Source organism: Patagioenas fasciata, chromosome 8 (assembly GCF_037038585.1).
Source record: "Patagioenas fasciata isolate bPatFas1 chromosome 8, bPatFas1.hap1, whole genome shotgun sequence".
NCBI classification, from domain to species: Eukaryota; Metazoa; Chordata; class Aves; order Columbiformes; family Columbidae; genus Patagioenas; species Patagioenas fasciata.
In genome coordinates, this window is record NC_092527.1 from 30,306,002 (window position 1) to 30,330,007 (window position 24,006).

Consider the following 24,006-nt stretch of genomic DNA (forward strand, 5'->3'; position numbering starts at 1 on the left):
CACTGTTAGCCAGCCTGGAATTCTTTTCTTTCATGTCCCATACCGACAAACTCTGGCTCAAAGGATTCATAGTAAACTGAAAACAAAAACCTTGCCATTATTAAATTGTCTGATTTAAGGCAGGCTGTGAAAAAAAAAAAGGGTTTTGAACACAAATCTCATCAGCTTTAGGTTGGTACCCATACTTGTAAAACCCAAAGGAGATTTTTCAAAGCCTCCACCAGGATGCCAACGTTTCTTGATAATATCACAGCAATGGTAGTGTGGCGTCTTACCTCGAGATGCCCCGGGGATGCCAGGAGCACCTGGGACACCTGCATCACCTGGAAAACAGAGTGAGGGAGACAGACAATTGTAATGGCTGCCATTGCATGTTGCATAATTGGTCGTATAAAACAGTTGAGCTACAGGTTGTCAGAGAAGCAACTACCCAGCCCTTGTAATGACTATCTTGAGTAGCAGCTTGTTGGGCAAAAACAGAAAGGAGAATCCACAGCACCTTTCCTGAGCCCTCTGTGACCTGTCCACGTGCCTTGTGCTCAGAGCAGTTCTATTGCCATGGTCCTGCTCTGCCTGAAAAGGTAGGGGTGGGCACAGCCACAGTTCCCAAAGGACCACATCACTCCATCCTTTAGTCTCAACCGCTCTTGGCTGTGTGAGGCCACCAGCAAAGAAAGAAGATTTTTAACTTCACCTTTGGGTCCAGGTGGGCCTGGCGGGCCTGGAACTCCTGGTGGTCCCTGAATACTGATTCTGTCACCTGTCAATTGCAGAAGGAGACTCAGAGATTCAAAGGAACAAAGGGTGTGGACAAAATCCTGGCTCCACTAAAACTAAGCTAGAATCAATAGAGCAGGATTTTGCCCCCTTGTTTCAGTCTAAGGACAATGAATTAAAAGGGGAAAGGGGGCACAGACTGACCCTGGGAGGAGAACGCTGGAAGGCCAGGCTCACCCGGTTCTCCTGCAAGGGACACAGAAATGGAGGAGCAGTCATATACATGGGCAAGGTACACTGTGCCCCACTGCTATCTCCCAGAAGCCTCCTTACCTGTGAATCCTCGTGGACCTCGTTCACCTGTGAACAGGGGAGCAGAGGAACAGTGTTAGCAGTTGCTTTGTTCTGATCAGCAACATCCCAACCCACACTGCAGAATATCATCATGGCCTTTATTTTGCAGGGCAGAAATGAATAAAGGGAGTAGGTCTCATCTGTGAGCTGAGAGCTGAGCTACACTTCACAGGGCCACCTCCTTGCACTGACTTAGTGAAGTCCACATTGCATTTTGCAAAAAGATTGTTGCCCTGACCAGGGCAAATCTGAAGCTCTGAATGTTCCTGAATCTAATGGGCTTGCAAAGTCAGGGCCCGAATACAGCAACTGGCACAATACCAGTAATGGAGGCTGACACATTCCTCCAACAGACTGACTTGTTCTATGGCAGCAGACACGAGTCCTATTTAGTGACCACTGTGGTAGCTTTCTTACACCCACAGAAAGGCAGGACAATGTCTGCTTCCAAGCCCTTCCTTCTTTCTTTTCAGTCTGAGCTTCTGAGATCCATCTAGTATCGTGGTGAGGCAGCAGGATATACCCACCTTGGTCTCCCTTCGGGCCTGGTGGGCCTGGTGGACCTGGTGGGCCTGTGAAGAATGCTTCTGTAATTAAAACAAAAAGGTTTCTTAATGACATCTAACAGAACATGTCACAATTTTCCTCTGGCTCCATCTGGTCCTAGCCAAGGATGTGCTCTCTGGAATCCCAACAGTCAGGACATTGCCAGAGCACAAGTGAGGGAATGAGTGGGAAGAACCTACCTGAGCTGGACATGCCAGATCCCGGTCTCCCTGGTGGGCCTGGAGGTCCTGGCAATCCTTCTCCTAGGCAAAAGGGAAACATACAGCCTTCAGGAGGATGAGCCTCAGCAATGTAACTAAATACATGTCAGAGATGATACATCTCCAGCCATGGTCATAGCTCAAATATTTCCAAGTGTAGGCTGGTATCATTTTTTATTCCACACACATCTATCCCTGTTAGTTATTTTTCATTATCACTTGCCACCACAGCAGACATAGGACAGAGAAACTCCTTTCTTTGTGGTACAGAGTGCCTACCCCAGCTGACCTTCACTGCATTGAGAGGGAAGGTTCACTTCATCATACACCTGACCTGCTCCCCTTTGCTATAGAGCAGAGACCAAGGAATGGGGTCATGCTCCTGTCTTATGTCCTCCTGCATCTCCACTCTTCTGGCTGTGAAAGGAAATTCTGTGCTACAGGAAGTGAAGTAGGGATATGTTCCTCATGATAAGAACCACTCCCCCAGTCCCCATCTGGAAATTAAAGTTGGGTAAGTAAGAAGGTGGAATTGATTGCAGTTACTTCCTCTGGGGACTTGAGAACATTGAGTGTCTTCCCAAAAAGTATGGCTTTTATGAATTACTACTCTGGCTAGCAAACCTCTGCCAAAGCAAATCTCTCTTAGGCAGCATCTTGCTGCTGTGAAACTACATTGCAGTGAAATTGTGTTAGCAAGAACCCACTGTGTGAAATTCTGCTTCCAGTATAGTCAGCCCTACCAACTTCCACCAGGTTCAAGATTGCACCTGAGATACTGCAAGGCACAGGATGGAAGCACTGGAAAAAACACCTAATTTACAGGTTTGTTTCAGAGAAAAAAGCTCTTACCTGGGGGGCCAGGAGGTCCAGGGGGTCCCTGCACAGATTCACCTGATGAAGAAAGAATATGGGATATTAAAGAGTACTCAGCAAACTGCACAGCCCAGAAACGTGCCATGTGGCTTAGCACTGACCTGCTTACGTACTGAGCTCTGCTATGCTACTTACCTGGTGGTCCAGGGGGACCTGGTGGTCCTGCTCGCCCTGGTAGATCTGCCAGCACTGTGCAAATGAAACACACACAAAAAGGGGAAAATTGTTGCCATGAAGTTACTGCTGCTATGGAAACACCGCTGTTATGTTGCTGTTAAAAGCTCTTACAGTTAAAGGTGGACTAACGCAGGACCTGGGTGACCTAAAACAAAGCTGAAGCAGAGAGGGGAGAAGACAGATGTGTTTGGTTGCCAGAACGCAGGTTTGGGCATGAAGCAAAATACAGCACCGAGCAGGCTGGCAGCAGATTGGAAACAAGGGAGGAGATCTCTCTGGAGAGTAATGGTTGTTGAGGGAAAGAGCAAAGGATTCAAAGGCTGAACAACAGGGGAAAGAACTTTAAAGGAGAAGAAATATTCTTTCAACACGGAGCAAGTTTCGAGAGGAGAACATTACTCAGCCATTATTTAACAAGTAGCTGCCCTGTGTTATCTAGATTGAAGATGGATCCTCACCTCCAAGCTGAGGCACAAACTCAAAGTTCAGTGATGGTGAGATCCAAGACTTATGAATGGGCGATGTGACAGTACTGCAGCATGGTTTGACCCCATTCAGATGGTGATCAGGCAAGGACCATTTATAATTTTATGCCCTCCTCTGCCTTGGCTCTCCTGCACACTTGCAGATGTCCCAGATTCTAGGAATACTGACTGTAAGTGCACCACACAGCCAGTATTGCACAGAGCAAGCAGACACTCTTCTTGGGATGTTGCTGAACCATTATGTTCTGCTTCACTTATTTTTGTCTAAAACAGCATTTTCTCCCCTGTGAATTTGTCCTCTAATTCTGAGAGATTTTGATTTCTGTTGCTTAGATTAACATGCCTTTTCAAACTGGTTGTCCTCTTACAGCTGGCTCTGTGTTCAAATGCCCTGTGCAAACACAGTGGCTAAAAGGCCATGCTGACACCTCACAGCCCTGTGACCATCTCCACTGCTAAAGACTGTTCACCAGCCACCACTCCTTAGCTTTCCTCTCTGTGACATGGGCCAGGTGCAACCTACCTCCTTTTGAAAGGACTTTGGGATGCACAGATGAAAAGGCGGGCAGAAGAAGCAGCTGATATTGCTGTCCCACCACCAAAAAAGCAGACACACACACTTGCCCTATATCATGTTTAGTGGAAAGACGTAGAGGCAACTCCTGCTAGCTGTGAGCTGGCCTTGAAGCCTCTGGCACCTCTCCAAGCGAAGGAGTGAGAAAGCAGGCCCACTTACTTTGAGATGCTAACGATGAGACTTCTGTTTTGATAGTTTCTATCACGGTTTCACCTGGAGATCCCTTCTCACCCCGTGGACCTTTTTCAGGAAAAAATAAAAAAACTGAATTATCTAACCAAGAGAAGGTGACATTTTGTACCCACTGTTCACCGCCCTGACAACAGGTTCAGCCTTTGTTTATGTGAACTGGGAGCATGAACTCAGTCCCTGGCTCTGAGGGACACTGTATGCAGACGTGGTAATTACTGTACAATTTGCTCTAACAGGATCATGGAAAACAGGCTAAGGAAGGTTCTTAGGAGTCAGCTCTGTTCAAGCCCTTCCAAACAGATATCTGTCCAACTGGCAGCGGCTTCACAGTGAAGTTATTCCCAATTTGGCTGTAGTTTGTTCTCCCACCTTTCAAAATGGCAGACGGTATCTAGCTGGGCTATATCCCCTACCCGAGAAAGGCAACTGCACTGGAGAAGTGCCTTAGAAATACCAGCCTTCAGAAAAAATAATATACGAAAAGAAGACATTTGCAGCATCCACATCACACTGGCTCTTACCACCCCCTTTCTTCTCCTGAGGAAGTAAAAAAGAATAGAAATTCTTTACAAGATTAATTAAGCCAAATAATGCAGCAAAATGAACTGAAAGGAAGAAATCTGCAAACAAAAGGGAGAGAGATTGTGCCAAGGGCTGAGAGAATTAGAAACAAAGAAAACTAATTAATTCAGTTCTCTTAAGAAGCAGAATCAAAGCTGATGGAGAATGAATGGTACCTTGCTGTCCAGGGAGACCAGCTGGCCCAACAGGACCTAGTTTAAAAGTAAAAAAAAAATGTTTGCATTATACAGGGTGTTTCAAAAAGATTGACCCGATTTGAAATCGGGTTACTAAATAATTTGGTCCATCTTTCTGAAACACCCTGTATTTTCCTGGTTGTATTTTACAGTAGCAGGAAAGAATCAACAGGTCTTTTATAAGAACTGAGACTATCAAATAATGCATTGGTCTGCATAAGTAAATCAAATTGCTGTGGGATATGAATTCATCAATGTCCCACATATTAATTGAAGCTGTGGAGAAAAGACTTATTTTCCATCATGTGGCAATTAAAGCCCTTGGTGCCACTTAGACTGGGGAAATAACCAGAATGTCACTGACCACAACAGAAATGCAATAGGCCTAATCCTCCTCTTGCATTCCGTGCTGCAAATTGAGCCTGGTTCTACCAAACCAGTTTCAGGATTAGCTCCAGCTGTAAGGCTGGAAGAGGCACAGCAGCGTAATGAGAACCAGGGCTCAGGAACTCTGCTGCCTGACAATAGCATGCTGCAGGGCAGAGTCTGACCTGGGACAGATGAGTCTGAGGACCAAGCTCATGTACAGCCAGAGTCTGTGTGTTTGTGTGAAAGATTTGCAGATACTCATGTGGGATTTCTCCTGTCTGGAGTTCAAAGCTAAGACTAGAAAACAAGCCCTTGCCGATTTCAGTAACAGGGTCTGGAAAGGGGTGAGACACAAGTCTGCTTTTCTGGGAGGTAAAAGAGCTTGATTCCACTCACTGGACTTGACCTATCACTACTTTGTACTCGTCAGATCAAAGGACAACAACAGTGTTCCCAGTTTGTTCATCTTCTCAGCCCTCTCTTCTGTCCTTCCCTGCTGTGTTCATATCCTATTTCTCCCTTGAGGCTGCTGCCTCCCCAGCTCAGCCCTCAGTCTTTCCGCAAGGAAGGGTGAGGACCATGAGTCCTGCCTGAGCAATCTTCCCTCACAGACAGGGCAGCCTGGCAGACACAATAAACATCACACATTAAATGTAAGACTGGATGCACAGCAATGCAAGCTGTCTGCAAAAATGACAGCAAAGGAGCAGCTTTCTCACCTGGAACACCTGGGGGCCCAGGGGGGCCAGCTGGGCCTGCGGGACCTGGTGGGCCTGGCAGAGCAATAGTTGACAAACCCTCTGAAACACAAACACATACACTTGCATACATACACATATATAGACACTTGCAATGTGTAACAAATCCATCCTTAAGGAGTCATACATCTATAGCATATACATTCCCCCAACACAGCAAGCACCAGTACAGGTCTGACACACAGTCGAGATGAATTCAGGAGGCATAACAAAAGCCAGAGAAAATCCTCCAAAAGCAGTTTTTGAACTACATACCAGAACTTATGACTTTTCCTGGAGCTCCAGGTTCTCCTAAGAAAACAAAGAGGGCAAAAGATGAACTTCTTTTTTCGAGTAGATCTGTCACTAGCTCAATGACTTTGTCTTATTAGACATGCAGTTCCTGTTCTCTTTGCCCTTGATCTCTTGTCTGAGAAGTCATAGCATTAGAAGGTCATGAGGAAGCATCAGAGCTCAGCTAACCCAGAGATATTCTCTGATGAGCTTTCCAAGCACTACACCTGCCAGAATAGGCAACAGGTCTGGATTTATCTGAGGCAGACACACAGGTCCCTTTGCAGTCACCAGGCATCATACTCAGGACAGAATCGGGCTTACCACGGTTTTCTCAATGGAGAACTATCATGCTGAATGCCTCAGTAGATGCCCTCCCTTTTGTTACACGCAGGGAGGCTTTGGCTACCACCTGTTTCTCAAACCTTTCTAAAGCCACTAGATGCCACTGTTGAATCAGCGACTGGTCAGCAGAGCAGATATTCCTCTCTAAAATGAAGTGTTTAGAGAGCAAATTAGTATTAGAAAAGATACAAAACTCACCTTTAGCCCCTGGTCGGCCTGGGTTGCCTGGAAGTCCTGATATCAGGTAGATGAAGAATAATAATAAAATGGTGAGTGCATACATTGTTTGCTGTATTTTTCCGAGTACCCCAGTTGAGTTTCACTTGTGGGTTTATAGCAGGAGCTCCCTACTCAAGACCCCGGCTTTCACCATTTATAAGCAGGTCCCTGACAGCAAGCAGGGTGATTCACAGTGGGCTGTAGACTGTGCTGGTAGCATCCCTGAGCATAGTTAGGGGCTTCCCTTCTCCTACTGCTCCCTAGATGATGGCACTGCTCCTTAGATTTACCTGTAACTTCTTCCAGGTACTGCGCCCTGTCCTGAGGCTCCTGAATAATTTCCCTGGTGACTTGTCTCCCAGACCACCTCTGTTTGCAGAGGCCAAATCCTCTGTTCCCACCTTTATTGCTACATCCTCTCCCCTCTGTTTCTGCTGCTGATTCGAAGGACTTTTCAGTGATCCACAGGGAACTGAAGCATGTTATTTGTTGCAAACTGTTTTGGGGAGAGGCAAATTTTTGACACTCCAAGGCCCTGCATTCCTCAAAAATTACATACCAACCACAAAACATGTCTCAAAAGCCAAGGGAGATGCAGAAGCCTTGGGATACTACTTCAGAAGCCCCGAGCAGCACAGACGGAAAATAACAAGGGATTTTTGAACCTGTGTCAAAGTGTGTCATTGATAAATTGGAGCACAGTGGAAAAGCTTACCTGGCGGTCCTTGGGGTCCTGTGAGACCTGGAAGTAAAAGGTAAAAATTCTCAGATGTCTTAACAAATTTCAGGTGGGTAAAGTATAGACACAGAGAAAAAGATTACATGTACTTAAAATTCTAGCACACAGTTCACAAGGCCAAGCATCTGGTATGTAAACTAAAAGTTGGCTCATAGCAGCTGATGTTCTTGTTTGCAGTGTGTGTAATCCTGAGATCACAAAGAGCCTAGATTCCCTGTGTGCTTGCCTTTCATCACCATCTTACGGTACATAGATCCTCTGCCAGCCTTAACTTCAAATAAAGACTGGAAATTCTTGACAGAGACATCTGTGCTCCTGACTGAGCAAAAAGTATTTCTGTTCTCTGTATGCTTTCACCTGGTTCTCCTGCATCTCCAGAGGGTCCTGGAGGTCCTCGGGCTCCTGGCATTCCCATAAGACCTGGTTCACCTGGGGATATAATCACCATTAACAAGCCAGAAATCACTGACTTACAATCCAGAGATCCATTCAAGCTCGGCCACTGGATGTTCTGCAGCACTTTCTATCTATTGCATCCTCATAGACAACTGGCTGTTTTCAGCACCAGTGTCTGGCAGGTGAACATCAACGACAGAAGAGTTCTGTAGCAAGAAGAACTCTGTCACAAGTTTACAGCCAGCTCCTTTATATGTCTCAGTTCCATGCTCACATGGTTGACTCTACAGTTCTTCTGAGACAGCAAGATGCCAGAACATGAATCTGCTGTCATCTTCTCCTACCTCTTTTATAAATCAACCTCCTGACAAATCAAAAAGTACCTGCACTTCTGCCCCAAAGGAATCCCTTACCTTTTTCACCTGGCTGTCCATCACGACCAGCTGGTCCTGTCCAAAGGAAAGAGATTATTAGGGATTGCTGCAATAGTACCACAGTTGCCCTGTCCTGCTAAGCACAGCCCTAAACACAAGAGAGTGGCTTTTTATCACATTGCAACTGAAAGAAACCTTGGGTGCAGTTACTAAAGATTCAGAAACATTCACTTGAAACTTAACTATGGGACGTCTTTTCTGAGTATACAGACTAATCTTAGCTGTCTAGAGAAAAGATCCAGGATCACAACCAGTATGAATCCACTCCCACGCTGTTTCACCTGTCTGTGCTCATGGAAACACTATGTGTGGAAATTACATTGCCCCACATATAAACACAGCTGTTTTCTGTTACCTACCTATGGGTCCTTTAGCCCCTGGCTCTCCTGGAGGACCAGGTATTCCTCTTGAGCCTTGTTCACCTGTAGTGAAATGGTATGAAAATGAAATCTTCATGAAGATACAATTTATGACTGCCAGCATTATCTGGTGCTTTGCAACTGAAAACCAGGACTGACAGGACATTCAGGCCTCATGATTTGTGACTGTCTCTGGGCATTAGAAAAGCTCAAGTAACGTGAATACAGGGCATGTGAAGGAGCCAAATACAAAGATTGCTACCAGGATTACTGGAATCAAGAATGGGATCTATTTGTTTAAAACTTGGGTGCAAAAATAAAACTCCTATAACCAATAGCATCATTATACTTTCTCAGAAAGCTAACTGGGATCGGTTGAACTATACTGTTATTTGAAAACTCAAATAATGCATTTATATATTAGACAGGCTGCTACTCCAGGAAAACAGTCCACTGACCTGTCATTCCACGAGAACCCTTCTCACCCTGATCACCTGTTGTACAAAAAAGGAAAGCATTCTGTGAGATTATTTAGTTTTAAAATCCTTCCACCAGAGAAAATAAAATCTGCTGCCTGACAAGAGCACAGAAGAAAAAGTCAAAGAAGGACAGGGTTAATATCCATGGACAGTATCCATATCTAAAGGAATCTAAAGCAAATATCCACAGAAGATACCTAATTGATCGACATACCTTTGGGTCCAGGGGCTCCAATGGCTCCTTTCTCACCTGAAAGATTCATGGATGATTGAAGAATAATATTGACAAGTCAGAAGGGAAAAGTATTTCATGCATCAAGAAAAATCATAGCGGAAATACAGATATTCTGATATCAGACAAAATCAAACTGGAAATTCATTTCCTTCAATACGGCTCCATCAATCCAACCATGTTTCCTCTAGACTGTCATATAACCTCTGTGTTTTCTATTTCTCAATATTTTTTTGGCATCACTAAGTTTAGTTCCTCCTCCCCCTTCCTCAGTCTTATGCTTTTCTTTGCCCCTAGCACCAAAATGTTACATGCTCAGAACAAGTCTGCTACTCTAAGAAGTGCTGGAAAAACCCATCAGCTAGTGCTGCTGTAATTGTCGCTTACCTTTAGCACCTGGCAGACCTGCTTCTCCTCTAAATCCCTGTAGGCCAGGAGGACCTGCAGAAAAAATGGGGTGTTCAATTAATCTCACTCACCATTATGCATCACTGGAAAAGAAAAACTATGAGAAGCTATCACAGTTTTTGTTTTCTCTAGTCTCTAGATGCTATAGCAAAGGAATGCAGCACTCACCTGGAGGACCTTGTGGGCCTGGAGAACCCATAGGACCTACAAATAAAGAACACGGATTTTCTTTCAGTAACACCACAATTAGAAAACGAACAATTCTCTTTCAGTTTGCCCAACAGCATTCACAACCTGAGGTGTTTAGCAGATGGGAATTCCTCCAGCCACTGAAAGAATTTGCATCAATGCTTTTCTCAAAACCAGGATAACAAATCTACACCACTTAGTTCTTGTGGTTTTCCCTCAAGTAAGGTAAATAGACTCAAGCCTTCCATCTTGGCTGAGACACTGGGATCTGTGCTTCAGGTGGGACCCATATTTTATAGTGCAATTTTTATCGCAGTTACATGGATTGTAGAGCTGCAACTCTGTTAGAAGCCTGTTAGGGGTGTGGAGTTTACCTTATTATTTCTGAAAGCAGAAAAAAACATCTGGAAACATCACACATCTTAAAGATTGATGTTTTGAGAAACCTCCCTGCCAATCCCCATTTTTACTATAAATCTCCAAGAATTTATTGCTCTGAAGATTATGTGTACCTACCAAGGTAAATTTTATCTAAAATGAGGGCCATTAGTTCACTTTTCCGATTACTGCAGGGTAACACCCGTGAAACCGGAAGGCTGGTGTGCTCATTTGCTTCTAACCAGCCTGCTAGGCTCTCACTGTCCACCTTCATAGTTACCTTTTAGGCCGGCAGAACCTGGGGGACCAGGGGGCCCTGGAGGACCTGGCTCACCAACACCACCTGCAGAATAAGAGCATGGACAGATACTGTAGAATACAATTGTGATCTCGTTATTCCATTATCCCGTCTCCTGTTATCTTTCCTCTGGCAAGTGTCATGTATAATCTGCTGGTCAGTTCAAAACACACAAATAAGCATGCATTGTCCAAGAAGAAAAATTCCATCTCACTGCGCTCTAGGATGAGCAAGCTAAATCCCCATCTTTGGTGACATGGATAACAGGGAAGAAGATGACCTTGACACTAAGTGCCTTTGGTTCTGACAAACTCAAACCGGTGAGACCTGGTAAACCAAAACCAACCCTGGTTTACCCATTTTAAGTCTGGCAAAAAAAATTCCCTTTGGACAGATTTGTCTTTGGTGGGAAATGTCTGAAATGAAATCTGGATTTGAATAATCAAATCAAGTTCTATCACTGAGGTGTTTTATAAATCAGGACCAAATTCTAGGTTTGTCCATCTCTGTTTCATCCAAGAATGGAACACCTAGTTCCTACCTCTGTCTCCTTTTTCTCCAAATCCAGGTGGCCCAGGCTCCCCTCGAGGCCCTGGTAGCCCTTCTCGACCTCTTTGTCCCATGGGACCTTCCACACCAGGATCACCTAGAGGAAAAAAATGGCTTGTAATAAAAGGTGTCTTTATGGAATGCCTTGGGCAAGAGGATCCGTGGCCATCTCCATGGTGGTAGGCAATGATGGTGTCTGCATTTTCATGCCATGTGTCCATCAGTTGTGAGAGACTCACAGAATTGATAGAGATGCTTACCCATGCTGCCTTTCTGCCCTTTTGGTCCTTCTGGCCCTTGGTGCCCAATTGGACCAGGAATGCCTGGAAAAAAAAAAACATCACAAATGTTCAGAATCCATGTCTGTGTACCATAAAATAACCCAATGCAAATTAGGGGAACTTGAAGCCTGGAGGGATTCATCAGCCAGGCTAAACAATATATTACTTGGAAGGTAGGTACTTGAACAAGATCTCTTTAGAAGAACACAAGAAATATAAGGCCACAAGGAAGTCTGGCCTAGTACTCATGCAGTTGTGGGACTTTCTCCCACAGATCCCAGTTGTAGGCTGGAATCTTCACACCCCTAAATTAGGCATGTTCAACTAAGTGGAAGTCAGGTTCAGGGCTTGCTTGTAATGAAGTCTCTGAGCTGTGCCTGTAGCTCAGCACCAAGGTATTAATCAACTGACTTAGTCTATGGTAAATACTGACTCTTCAGAGAACCACCCTGAGCTAGGTTAGTAGCGTAAAATTTATTCTTGCCTACAGCAATGTAATTAAATGTCCTCCCTCAAAGGCGAAATGTACTACTGCTCACCTGGGAGACCAGGAAGTCCTCGCTCCCCTGTAGACAGAAAGAAACAGACCATCAGTGGGGAACAGATCTTCCCTGTCTGCCACTTTGTTCAATCATCACCCCCCCGTAAAAAGAAGTTTATGTTCCTGGCACGTTAACAAGCTCTGCTGTCTCCAGCAAACCTCATTGCCCCATTGTATTTACATAATGGATTGAATCATTCACACCACTCAAAATCCTCTGAAGCACTCTGTGATTAAAGCAGGTAGAGTTGGCTTCAGGAATGACTTTCATGCAGGTGAAAGAAGTTTCTAGATTCAAAGTGAGATCTGTTACCTCTTCCTATGTGGACTTCAAAATTTGCATTGCCCAGAGGAAGAGCAAAAAAACCCAACCATCACAACAATAGCTGAACTAGAACTACAGAATGCATCAGCTTCTCTAACTAACTTCTGGAGTAACAAAAATCCATTTGCTACCCAGGCCCTATGGTAGTCTGCCAATCTACCCATGAAAGAAAGTAACTCCAGACTCACCTCTTGGACCCACGTCACCTGAGAAAAGAGGAAAAAAAATAATATCAAGAGGGATCCTGGAGGTATTTCCAATGATTACTCATTCATTTTGCTTCTTCTATTTGCTTTCCCACCTTCAATGAAACAGGAAGGAGTTTTGGGCGAACAGGGACACTTCAGACTTGAATAGTGCAGGATCAGACCCATCCCACTAGTGGCAAACAGAATCTCGCCTTTCACACTGGCACAATGCAACACTGGGCCTCTTGTTCTGCATGTTCTGCATGGGATCAGGCCCTCAAAAGTTTATGTGGCAAACCAGCTTTACACTCTAGCGGGACTAGAGAAGTGATCATCCCTTGTACTTGGCACTGGTGAAGCCACACCTTGAATACTGTGTTTAGTTTTGGGCCCCTCACTACAAGACTCTGAGGTGCTGGAGCATGTCCAAAGAAAGGCAATGAAGCTGGAGAAAGGTCTGGAGCACAAGTCTTATGAAGAGCAGCTGAGGGAACTAGGGCTGCTTAGCCTGGAGAAAAAGAGGCTGAGGGCAGAGGCAGACCTTATCACTCCCTACAGCTACCTGAAAGGAGGTTATAGCAAGGTGGGTGTTGGTCTTTTTTGTTTAAGTATAAACCAGCTTCATCTTTCTCACTGCAAATTGCCCCCTGTGGCAACATCCACCCCAAACTTGTGCATTGCCAGAGCCAAGAAATAGGATAGGGGAAGAGAAGGGATATATGATTTTTACCTTTCTCACCAGGTTCTCCTCTCTCCCCTCGGAAGTAACCTGTAACATGAAGTGAAGGGGCTGTTAGAGTGCGTTACACAACGCACTTCACATACAAGGATCCTTATATTTAGATTTTGAGGCTGCAGCAGTACAGGCTATCAAGCACAGCATGGCTTTTAAGCAGAGTTTCCTCAGCAAATTTGCTTTCATGAAACTTCAGAAGCTGGGACAATGTAGGCTTCTCTGTTTTTAACATATGCTCATCATCTGCTAAACAGACGCAAATCATCTTTCCCTTGCTAACAAAATAGCATGAGAAATAAGGTGTGGGTTCATTTTCCTATGTAGTTCTTTCAAAATGGAAAACCCACTTGCTACAGCAAAGATGATACATCCTGCCACAGGATGGTATGTCCACAACCTCCCTTCTTCTCCCTTTTCTGTTGGCTTTAAGGGCTGCACCGCCAGTGTCAGTGGCAGCACTCTGAGCTCCAGCACAGCCTGTCTGTGAGGACAGGTGAGGGCACTATTTTTGACAGATTTCATTGCACTCTCAAAGTCTCGGTCTTTAGGCCCTCGGGCAATCAAATCCCCCCACTCCCTGGTCTCATGCAGCATCACAGACACTGACTCTCCTCACCTCGTTCTATTTCTTTGTTCAGTCTGTTCTTCACCATCAACCAGACTGAATCTTCATTTTCAGAAAGAAAGGCTGAGGATGGTGAAATACCATGAAGAAAGTCGACTCTTGAAATAGCCTTTTCTGCTTTTCCATTCTCTTGGTTAATTGTCAGGAGGTCGCCATTAATTTTTTCCAGGTTTTCCACACGAGATTTCAGCTTTCTCACTTCTTCCGCTGGAAGGTTAAAGCAGAATCACGGAATCATAGGATAGTTTGGGTTGTAAGTGACCTTCAAAGGTCATCTAGATCAACCCCCTGCAATGAGCAGAGACATCTGCACCTAGATCAGGTTGCTCAGAGCCCCATCCAGCCTGACCTTGAATGTCTCCAGGAATGGGATATTTATCACCTCTCGGGGCAACCTGTGACAGTATTTTACCACTCTCATCACAAAAAATTTCTTCCTCATGCCCATCCTGAATCTCCCCTCTAGAATGCTAGACACATGGCTAGACTGCCACAGATGCATGTCTGAAATACATCCTTCTAACAGCAGGGACAAGGCAACACTGTCAGATAGCTATGGCCACTAAGTTTTTCAGGATTGTTCTTTGTATCTTTTTTTCTAGCAGGGATATCTGGAGTTCAAAGAACACACTTGGAATCTGTTAGTCTCTGAGAAGTAAGACCTCAGATCTCAGGAGTTTTCCTGTCTAATTAATCCCAAGATCACATAACCCCTCACCAAAGGTTTATACTCCTTATCCATTCTTTTTGCCCATCTGTATATTAGTGACAGCCACCACCAAGCTGAATGTGCTCCTCCTCAGTTTTCTGGCTTGATATCTCTGGTACTTTGCCCCTTTGTCAGCTTATACCTATCTATCACATTCAACATGTTGTTCCTCAGTTACTTCTTACCCAGAGCAATGAGTCCAAAAAGCAATCCAAGGAGAAACAACCAGGTCAGAAGTAAACCCAGGAGCCACTTCCACCAGCTACAGCAGGAACGACATGGACACCAGGATGGTGCTGATCCGATTGCACCCCCTGCATCACCATTTCGTATTTCTGGAGGAGGAAAGGGGCAGTCTCCTGGTTAATGAGGAGTTCCTTGACTTCAGAGTCAAGAGTCTCTTATAACAAGGACACCAAAGTCTGATCCGTTATACAAATGGCTATGGAGAAAAATCTTTACAGCCACTCTGCACATGGTGGATATTATTCTAGTCCCTGTGGAAACTGGGAACAGCATTCTCAATGGGAATTCCAACAGGGGACAACACTCAGTGCATTTTAACAGAACAGCTGAAAAATATGATCCCCATAGGGTCAGTTTTTTGCACAGTTATGAGCCATAAATGACAGCAATAGCCAGCATGGTCTGCCTGAGCCCTCTCCTCCCCATAAATCTGTCCTAGCAGCAGGATGCAGCTGTACTGTCAGCTATCCAGTTTTTTCAAACAATAAAAAAATACCCCAACTGCCCACTTAACCACAGTCAAATCACTGGTACCATGTTCTTTGGTGTGTACTCTGCTTATTATAGACAGAGCAGCCTCCTGGACATTCCCTTCCTCTGATGTCATGGCACAGAGAACACTCATGTCAGTCTAGAACAATTGCCTTTTTGTATATTGTACTTTTTTGCTTCTTCCAACAAAAGTCTGAATTCCATCACTTACCTGCGTAAGTTGCTTTGTCCCTTGTTGGCACAGATTTCAGTCCTCCTGTTTTGACAACAGTGCAAGAGGTTTTAACAGTCCTTCTATGCATTATTAAACTTAGAGCATGGGCTTGAAGGTGGAAGGTAGTAATGGAGGCAGGAGGAGAAAGTTCTGTTGTGTTTCCACAGAGACAAACTCTTACCATTTGCATGTGATTTTAGGCCAGTATCTGTAGCATAAGAGGAGGAAAATCCCTGCTTCTCTTTCTTCAAGGTGTCTTCTGCAAAAGATCCTGTAAAGGAAGCGAATATAATTAAAAATATGACACCAGAAGTTCAAACAGGCCTATCTCCTTTCATTGGCAAAAGGCATGTTTTTTATTGGGGAGACAAAATATCTCTGCCTGTTTAAATCAGATCTATTTTTTTTGCTTTCAAAGCTCTTTGCTTTGAAAGCTTTGTGAAATATTACAAGGCACACTCTAGAGCTTCAAATGCAAAAGCTAGACTAGATTGCAGCTGGCATGGTTCAAGGCTGCCTGCCAGAGCTTCTTGTCTGGCTTGCAGGGGTTTCAGTTAGGTGTAGTGTCCTGAACTCCTCCTGTAATCAGTCTCCATTTCTCTGCCCTCAGCATATCCATATGTCCTGAGAAGTTACCTCCATTAAGCCCAGTGGTAGAGGCACTAAAGACTTTGCCACTGTCCTTTGTCATGACCAAGAGCTCCATCTCCTTCTTTGCTGGGGCATTCTCCTTCTCCAGCAGCAGGAACTTACAGTCTTTGTGCAGAATGTCATCTCCCTGGGAGCTCAGAACAGTTCCACCTGGAATATTCATAAAGGACGGGAAAGAGGAAGACATGAGTGTGGGCCACTGAATCATAATTACAAGGCACAACACTTTTGTTCACGACTATAAACAACCACTATAAACAACACTGGTCACTGAAGCAAAAAGGAGAGCTGTGCGTGTCACTAGATTTCTTTGGAGTATTTCACTAGCAGGGGAGCAACTGCTACCGGAAATGGGACGGCATCTGGAATTTTAACATTTGCTCAATGTAAGATTTATACAGCCCTAAAATTACATTTGGCCCTTTGAAGGCAACTGCAAGGCTGATGTGGCCCCTAGTGAAAATGAATTTGACACCTGTGCTATAGAATCGTATAAACTCAGCCTGAGAGAGACATTCAAAGGTCATCAGAGCCAGCACAGCTCAAGCTGAGGAGCATCTTTAGCAGAACTACCCTGTCAAGCACAAAGCATTCCATATCCTTAGGGGCCAGACACGGTTATGAGGCATTGAACTGTAGCTTATGGAGGGTGGGCACAGGCCAAACAAGGCTCAAAAACATAGGTGTGGTCACCCTTCGTATCAAGCATGCCTGGAATGGTGTACAAACCTAAATTTGCACACAAACTGACACAGCATTGAAAATCAAGATAACAAGAATGGTATTATTCCATTGCTCTAGCACAAACCTGGAGTAAATCTGCATTAGAAATGTTATCACAACTTCCGTGTTATTTACAACTGTTTTTAAGTCTCATCTTTGGGAATCTTCGCATTACTAAAGAAACTTGGCTTCCCTCACACAAAAAATAAAGGACTAATTTCTAGTTCTCGGAGTTGCAGAAAAAATCTGGAAAACATTAATCCCAACCATTCAAAGATGACAGGCCAGTAGAAAGACCTCAGCTTCTCTCATTAAAAAAACCTACCTGATCATGTATAAGTTAATTCCTTGATTTCTGAGTGGTTGAGGCTGGTATTACTGCAAAACGATGTTTGAGAGTAACCTTGCAAATGTCTTGGCTTCAAATGAAGCACAATTTCATGTGTGTGATCTTCTATCCAGTTACCTGCTTGTTGACCAGAAATAGTTGCAATTGAATCTTCCAAGTTACCACAAAGTGGGGAAGATGTGAATCAAACCAGCTTATTTCCTCATTCTTAGCTTCTGGCTCATTTGCTTTCTTTCCAAAAAGGTACCGGTGGGAGACTTGGCTAGTGACAAGTCATGCTCCTGAGGAGCCAGGTATTAGTATCACTCAGCTGGCTTAATCTCTAGGTCATTTTTATCATTATATGCTTGTACAAGGCCATGCCTAAACAACTGCCACTGACACACTCACCTGCTGAAGCAGAAACACTCGTACTGGTCATGGTGTTGCTCTGAGAAGTGTTCTTCAGCCCATATGCTGCAATGAAGAAAACTGAGAATGAAAGAGATGAAGGCTAACATGGCATCTACACACACCAACCTTGGGCTGCACAGCATTTTAAAAATCTTGTCATTCAGGGTACCTGGGACAACTCAAACAAGCAAGGGCTTCCCCAGCAAGCACATCTCTGGTGCTTACATAGGCACTGGGAGTTCCTGCACATGTAAAGCAGAGGAAACATTCCTCGATATCCCCTCATACCACACTGCTCCACACAAGAAGATGGTAATGAGCAACTCTCTGTCAATATGTACTTTATGGTCACTATAGAAAAGGTGGGAGAAGGCAGCACATGCTCAAGACCTTCACACTTTCTCTAGCTTCAAATTGTTGCTGACCTGCGGAGGCTGCAGTAGCATTCTGGGTCACAGCTGAAGAGCTTGGAGACAGGTTGTTTTGAACTCCAAACACTGCAAAGAAAAACATTGCAATGGGGGTTATAGGAGTCTTGCAGTGCAGGTGATATTCTGGATAAAACAAAACAAAACCAAGGACAATAATAACAATTTCTCCCAAGAAATTTCACCAGCTACCTGGAATCATCACAGGCCCAAGCAAGATCTTCCTTACAAAATGTTTTTTCCTTAGATCATTTTGCTGTACAAGTTATCGATGGCCCAGAACAATAATGGTGACCAGTTTAAAACATCTCAATTTAGATTGCAAGGCTGCTCTCATGGCTGCATGGACATTTCTGCAGGTGGGACAACTTGGGAAAAATGTAAATTCAGAAAACTGGCTTGGTCTGACTAAACAAAATTTAAGGCGATAACTGCGCACTATATATATCAAAGTACTGTCCAGAGAGAAGCAAACAGCTTGGAAAGTGGTACCTTTGGTGCCAGAATCAGTGTGGCAATATTAGTGCAGTGTACAGACTGCTCTCATGCACCCTGCTATCTTTGCAGGCCCTGTCAGAGACCCTGCATGCCAGCACTGTGCTGTGTGGACATCGTGTGTGTGATTGTGAAAGGAAGAGAAGAGGTTCAGTGACACTGAAGAGTCTGCCAGAAGCCATGAGCCACGTGAAGCAAAGAAAAATAACAGGGAAAACTGACGGAGGAGCAGTGGGGCTTTATGGATTAGGACACGTAAGCTTAATTTTAAGGCATTACCCTGAGTTGTTCTAGGGAAAAAATAGGCTGGCCTAACCGCTGTCTTTCAAAAGATAAATTACTCTCCTTGGCAAATCTCTAGTTTTCCCTGCCCTCCAGACAAAAATAGTCAGGATCTAATACCGGCTATACAGAGCTAACTCAGAATTAGCTGCTGACACCGTGAGGAGGAACAGGAGAGAAACAGAGTGATACAGGTATTGTTTCATTGTGCATGTCTGCCAGGACTGCGGTGCTGTTGAAGTGCGAAGGCAAGAAGAGAAAAATCTGACCTGTAGAGGAGGTACTCAGGCCTGCGTTCAGAGTATGATTGCTGGGAGCCAGGTTATTTGGAACACCAAAAACTGCAAAAAGAGGAAATAAAATGTTATTACTTCTCTGGAATCAGAAATTCAGCACCCGAAGGTCAGTGGCACAGTCACAGAAATTAAGTCAGAGTCACTTAGAAATGGATGTAGTGAAAATGCTCAATAATTGCACAGAGGAAAAATCTTGAAAATTGTGGCAAAAACCTACTCTTTTACTGAACAGATAAAGGGGTGAAAATCCTACATCAGACAAGTTGCAGTCATGAGATAGTGTGAGAAAGCAAAGCTTTTTAATAGTATGCTATCATAACGCTACCTGTGGTTTTTCTCTGCAGCTGGGAAATGCAGCATCCCTGGCATTCAGAAGTGGCCCTCACAAGGTATAAGCACACTCAGCAATTATTGATTACATCTTTAGAGTATAAGGACTGAAGGGTTAGGTCCAGTTGTTCTTACATGGGATAATCCAATGACAACTAGAGTCTAAAATTAGTTTTAATAGCCAATGTGAGCCTGACCTTATTGGTTAAGCTAGCATCATAGCTTAGTGACAGATCAGGCAGTAGATCTGTCAAACAGAATCTGACAATAGATTCTCACAAAGAAGGATTTTCAAATACAGTCAGTGTAGAAGTTACAGAAAACTAAAGAAAATTCAAGCATATGCCCTGCCACCTCAATTCTTCCATCTTTTTAGTTCTTGCTGTACAAAAAAATCACTGCTCTTGACCCAGTTTCTGTATAGAGTTACATACTTCAGGCCTGGGTGCTCCAGGGAGCATACCTGATCCTGTAGAGTGAGACATGGCATTGATCAAGGAAGAGCTGTTGTGGTATCCACCAAGGGAAGATCCAGCAGGCAGAGTGGAGGACCACATGTAGGAAGGGAGGGCAGTATTCAGTATGGTTGTATCATATGTTCCTGACACTGTAAAAAAACCCAAACAAACAGAAGTGGTTTTCAGTGAGACCAGGTTTGTGGCTTAGCACACATTGCAGGTTTACATGGCAAACAACTTTGTCTGCTTCAAATTTCAATTACCCTCGTCGAGTCAACACAATGACTGCAGGTTAACAAGGTATAACTGATCTCAAATGCCAGCTCATTACAGCCCACTTGAATTTTAACCAAAGGAATAAAGATTGACCTGACAGCATGATCATTCACAAAACAACCTGAAGAGATTTCACCGCTTGCAGATGCTATGATACCAGAATAAACCACTTTTGTCTGCCATTCTGTTAATAAATCATCCTGGGCCATGGAATGAGTTTTGCTTCCCACACGTGGCTCTGGTGTATTGGTCAAAAATTCCCAGTTTTAGAGTCTTGTTAAAGTAAAAAGGTATTTTTTGTTCCTAGGTACTGGTAGAGGACAATGGAGTTAATGTGAATACCACTGCCTCAAGCACTCTGGTGAGGCTAATAAATGATAAAAGCTGCGTATAGTATTTTAAGTACCATTTCCATTATTATCTGGTTCTACTGATCTCTGAACCATGTGGTGCATCCAATAAATCTAGCACTAACCCAAATGTTGTCCTCAGTGCTATCTCCATCTTACTTGGAGATAAGAGATCAAACGGCTCTAAGATGTGCTTGCTTAGAGCTCGTGTCCCTGATAGAAGCACCTCCGAATTAAAGCTGGTGGTAGCAGGAACTGGCTCATTTTTATGGAAATTAAACAAGTCACTGAAAAGCTACCCAAGATGGTTCTTGTTAGGCCAACGTCTGGAACAGTCTTCCAGCGTTCTGACCCTTTTTCTGTATTGCCACCACTATCTGGGAGAGAGACCATGTATTCTTACTCAGACATTCTTAGCAACTGGGTATTTTTATGGCAAATAATCTTTGTAATTGCTCCAGCACTACTAACCATCCTCTGATAAGTACCTGACTGAGAGCTCTCAGTAACCAGCTTTGTCTCCACCACAGCCTTTTTCGGTATTGGGAGGGTACTTGATGGTGATCGAGTAGGGCTGCAGCTGGCTGATCGACTTCCTTTCAGCAAACGTTTCACATCATCCAACTCTGTCCCTGGCAGGAAAAGCAAATGTCCAGATTCACCCAAAAGCCATTGTTTCATTGATCTGTAATCTTGCCATGGCTAAACCATGCAGTGGAATTTACCTGTGGCTGTCTCTGGAGTTGTACTTTCTAGGGGAGACACCTACTTAATAACAAAGCTTCAGAGTCACATTTCTGGGACTAAGTACAACTCCATCCTTGGAAGACCACAGCATGCTTCCTTGTTCAGAAACACGAGACATATGAATGTTCTTAAAAAAGAATGAGGTGCTGTTATCTGTCGTCGTGAAGATTGGGTCCCAGAGCCACTGCAGACATACCCAGAGCAGCAACACCCTCTATCTTATACCTGATCCCCCTGGAATAAAGGCCATGGCACTTACATCTGCCAGAGGGAGATGCACTCTGCAGTCGGACTCGTATTTCACTCTCTGGGAAGAGAAAAAGCAAATAATGGAGTGAGATTCATTTGTGCCCTGGGCTTGGAATGAATCTTTATGCTGAAGTGAATTCCTTCTTTCTTGCTGTCTGTGTTCCATCTTGCTGCCTTACTGTTTGATTTGAGTAGCACTCAAGGCCCATGTGAACTGCTTGTAAATTGGTTTGGGTGACTTTTTCTTTGGGGGTCACACTTTACTACTTTTAATTCTAGAGAGGTATATTTTACTAATTGAGGGCCTCTATTGAAGCAAATAGCATTGTTATTACCAGACACACAGAAGGCCTAATTATGCAGTCATCAATCATACTGATATTCCCACTCATCACTATTATTATCATTATTATTATTATTACTATTATTATTATCATCATCATCCTTCTGGACAAAAACCTAGAGAGCCAAAAGAAGTTTACAAAATACACAAATTACCTGCTAATTCTTGGGTAAAATTCACACTGTCATCTCTACTGTGGGTTGTACGATTTAGTCTCTCACAACCTGTTGGCTTCTCTTTTGGCTCACTGAATGTAACCACGTCAGTTTTAAGCCAACATTCTCACCAGGTACTCAGTTTTATTACTGACTTTTACTCTCCAGCACAGGAGACTATAGAGTTAATGTGATTTGGTTAGGACAAGCCTTTAAGGTTGCTACCCACAAGTAAACTGGCCAGCCAGGATGTGTGATACATGCTTCTCAAGATGAAATCTGACAGTGCAGGCACTATACAAGAAACATGAGTTCTGGCATTCATGTGGAGAAGCTGATTGATTTGAATTATTTTCTGAAGTAATATGAGAGGCTGGAGTTGATTCTCTGGTGTCTGTTTTGTTATGTATGGCCTGGTTCTGCTGGGAGCTCAGGTATGTAGTGTGCTAGAGGAGACTGTGACGATCTGAGGTAGAATAATTGGTAACTGTGACACTCGCCAAAAGGAGTGTGCAAGAGGACACTTTGATTTATATCTACTGCTAAAATTAACTTGGATAAAGTGACATTATAGTTTCCTCTTCAAGCAACTGAGAACATTTATTATACTCTTACAGAGCAATTTAATCATGCTTTCTGCAATGCTGTTAATAAATTATTAGAGGAGCTGAATGATTTAAACAATGCAGAGTGTTACAGTGAGCTGCCTAAACAGACCACAGCAAGATCATAAATTTCTCACCATCTCCTCACTAACAGCATGAGATCATTTCAGGATATGGTCTTATGGTTTGTAAAACAGATCGCAGTAGGAGGAACATGAATACGATCAGTGTAAACGTCACAGAGAAAGGTCACAGAACATGGATGGACTGAGTTTACAGCAGTGAACAGGCAAAATGGAAGCCTGTGTCCTATGCCTCCTGATGTCCATATCCCCAAGCAGATCCTCCTTTCTGACACAGTCCAAATCACCATGAACTTCATTAGGGTCAAATTTTACACCAAGCTTGTTTAAGCAATTGCTTACACATATATTGTTCACATCCGCATTGATGTAAATCCATGTAGCTCATCTGACTACTCTACACTTAAACTGGTTGATTCCAGCTAGGGAAACACACTCTGAATCATACTGAAGAAAACAAAGGTTAGTAAAAGAATGGTATCACTCACCTCGACTTTGGCTTCTCCCTCTCGTAGCAGCAGATGCTGTGAACAGCAATGAGAGAAAAGCAATATCAGGCTTTACTGCCTGTGACATATCTAAGAATGATCACATGGATCTTGGTCAGAGTGCTCAGATTCAAACGGTAACCTCCTTTACCTAATGGCACAGCTAGAGGAACTGAACCCTTAGAGTTTTTACCAGGCCTCTCCTAGATCATGAGGCATCTTAAAGAATAAGTAGCACCTTTAGCATTTCTGGACCAACTGCTGTTTGCTGTTTGTTTTTGTACACATAAATGTTGTTCATAGACGGTGATCTCCCATTTCAATAAGTCAGAAGGAAATTAATAGGACTGTTTATCCCACCTACCAAGGTGGGACACTCTGAAACCCTGCCTCCTCTCTGGGCCAAAAAGATGGCCTGATCATATTGTTTCACTGGCTGCACTGAGTAAAACCAGCAACTCAGAGTTTGGACACAGCAAGCTCATACCTGCTAACAATCTTCAGTGCAAATATATCACTTGACAGCCAGTTCATCTTTCCATATAAACATACTGAAGCCTAGAAAAGAGCTACTGGGTAAGTAGCAATGGTTCAGAATCCTAAGATTCTAGGCTTTCTTG

At 43.8% G+C, this 24,006-nt stretch overlaps 1 protein-coding gene across 1 annotated transcript in view; it reads right to left on the reverse strand.

Annotated features, from left to right (window-relative positions):
* Positions 1–24,006, reverse strand: part of COL17A1 (collagen type XVII alpha 1 chain) — a 42,659-nt gene that overhangs the window by 8,971 nt on the left and 9,682 nt on the right. The window contains exons 7-45 of the mRNA XM_071812120.1: positions 23,387–23,422; positions 21,723–21,770; positions 21,205–21,348; positions 20,096–20,239; positions 19,276–19,347; positions 18,227–18,298; positions 17,799–17,864; positions 16,322–16,486; positions 15,867–15,956; positions 15,683–15,727; positions 14,919–15,068; positions 14,016–14,231; positions 13,394–13,432; positions 12,664–12,681; positions 12,149–12,175; positions 11,589–11,651; positions 11,321–11,425; positions 10,762–10,824; positions 10,083–10,118; positions 9,894–9,947; positions 9,489–9,524; positions 9,254–9,289; positions 8,796–8,858; positions 8,416–8,451; positions 7,964–8,035; positions 7,583–7,609; positions 6,847–6,882; positions 6,286–6,321; positions 5,992–6,072; positions 4,883–4,918; positions 4,113–4,193; positions 2,850–2,903; positions 2,691–2,732; positions 1,818–1,880; positions 1,599–1,658; positions 1,051–1,077; positions 922–963; positions 695–760; positions 276–323 (exon numbers count right to left, since the gene is read on the reverse strand). Of these exons, the coding sequence (XP_071668221.1) occupies positions 276–323; positions 695–760; positions 922–963; positions 1,051–1,077; positions 1,599–1,658; positions 1,818–1,880; positions 2,691–2,732; positions 2,850–2,903; positions 4,113–4,193; positions 4,883–4,918; positions 5,992–6,072; positions 6,286–6,321; positions 6,847–6,882; positions 7,583–7,609; positions 7,964–8,035; positions 8,416–8,451; positions 8,796–8,858; positions 9,254–9,289; positions 9,489–9,524; positions 9,894–9,947; positions 10,083–10,118; positions 10,762–10,824; positions 11,321–11,425; positions 11,589–11,651; positions 12,149–12,175; positions 12,664–12,681; positions 13,394–13,432; positions 14,016–14,231; positions 14,919–15,068; positions 15,683–15,727; positions 15,867–15,956; positions 16,322–16,486; positions 17,799–17,864; positions 18,227–18,298; positions 19,276–19,347; positions 20,096–20,239; positions 21,205–21,348; positions 21,723–21,770; positions 23,387–23,422 (2,595 nt within the window). The remainder of the gene's footprint in view (positions 1–275; positions 324–694; positions 761–921; positions 964–1,050; positions 1,078–1,598; positions 1,659–1,817; positions 1,881–2,690; positions 2,733–2,849; positions 2,904–4,112; positions 4,194–4,882; positions 4,919–5,991; positions 6,073–6,285; positions 6,322–6,846; positions 6,883–7,582; positions 7,610–7,963; positions 8,036–8,415; positions 8,452–8,795; positions 8,859–9,253; positions 9,290–9,488; positions 9,525–9,893; positions 9,948–10,082; positions 10,119–10,761; positions 10,825–11,320; positions 11,426–11,588; positions 11,652–12,148; positions 12,176–12,663; positions 12,682–13,393; positions 13,433–14,015; positions 14,232–14,918; positions 15,069–15,682; positions 15,728–15,866; positions 15,957–16,321; positions 16,487–17,798; positions 17,865–18,226; positions 18,299–19,275; positions 19,348–20,095; positions 20,240–21,204; positions 21,349–21,722; positions 21,771–23,386; positions 23,423–24,006) is intronic.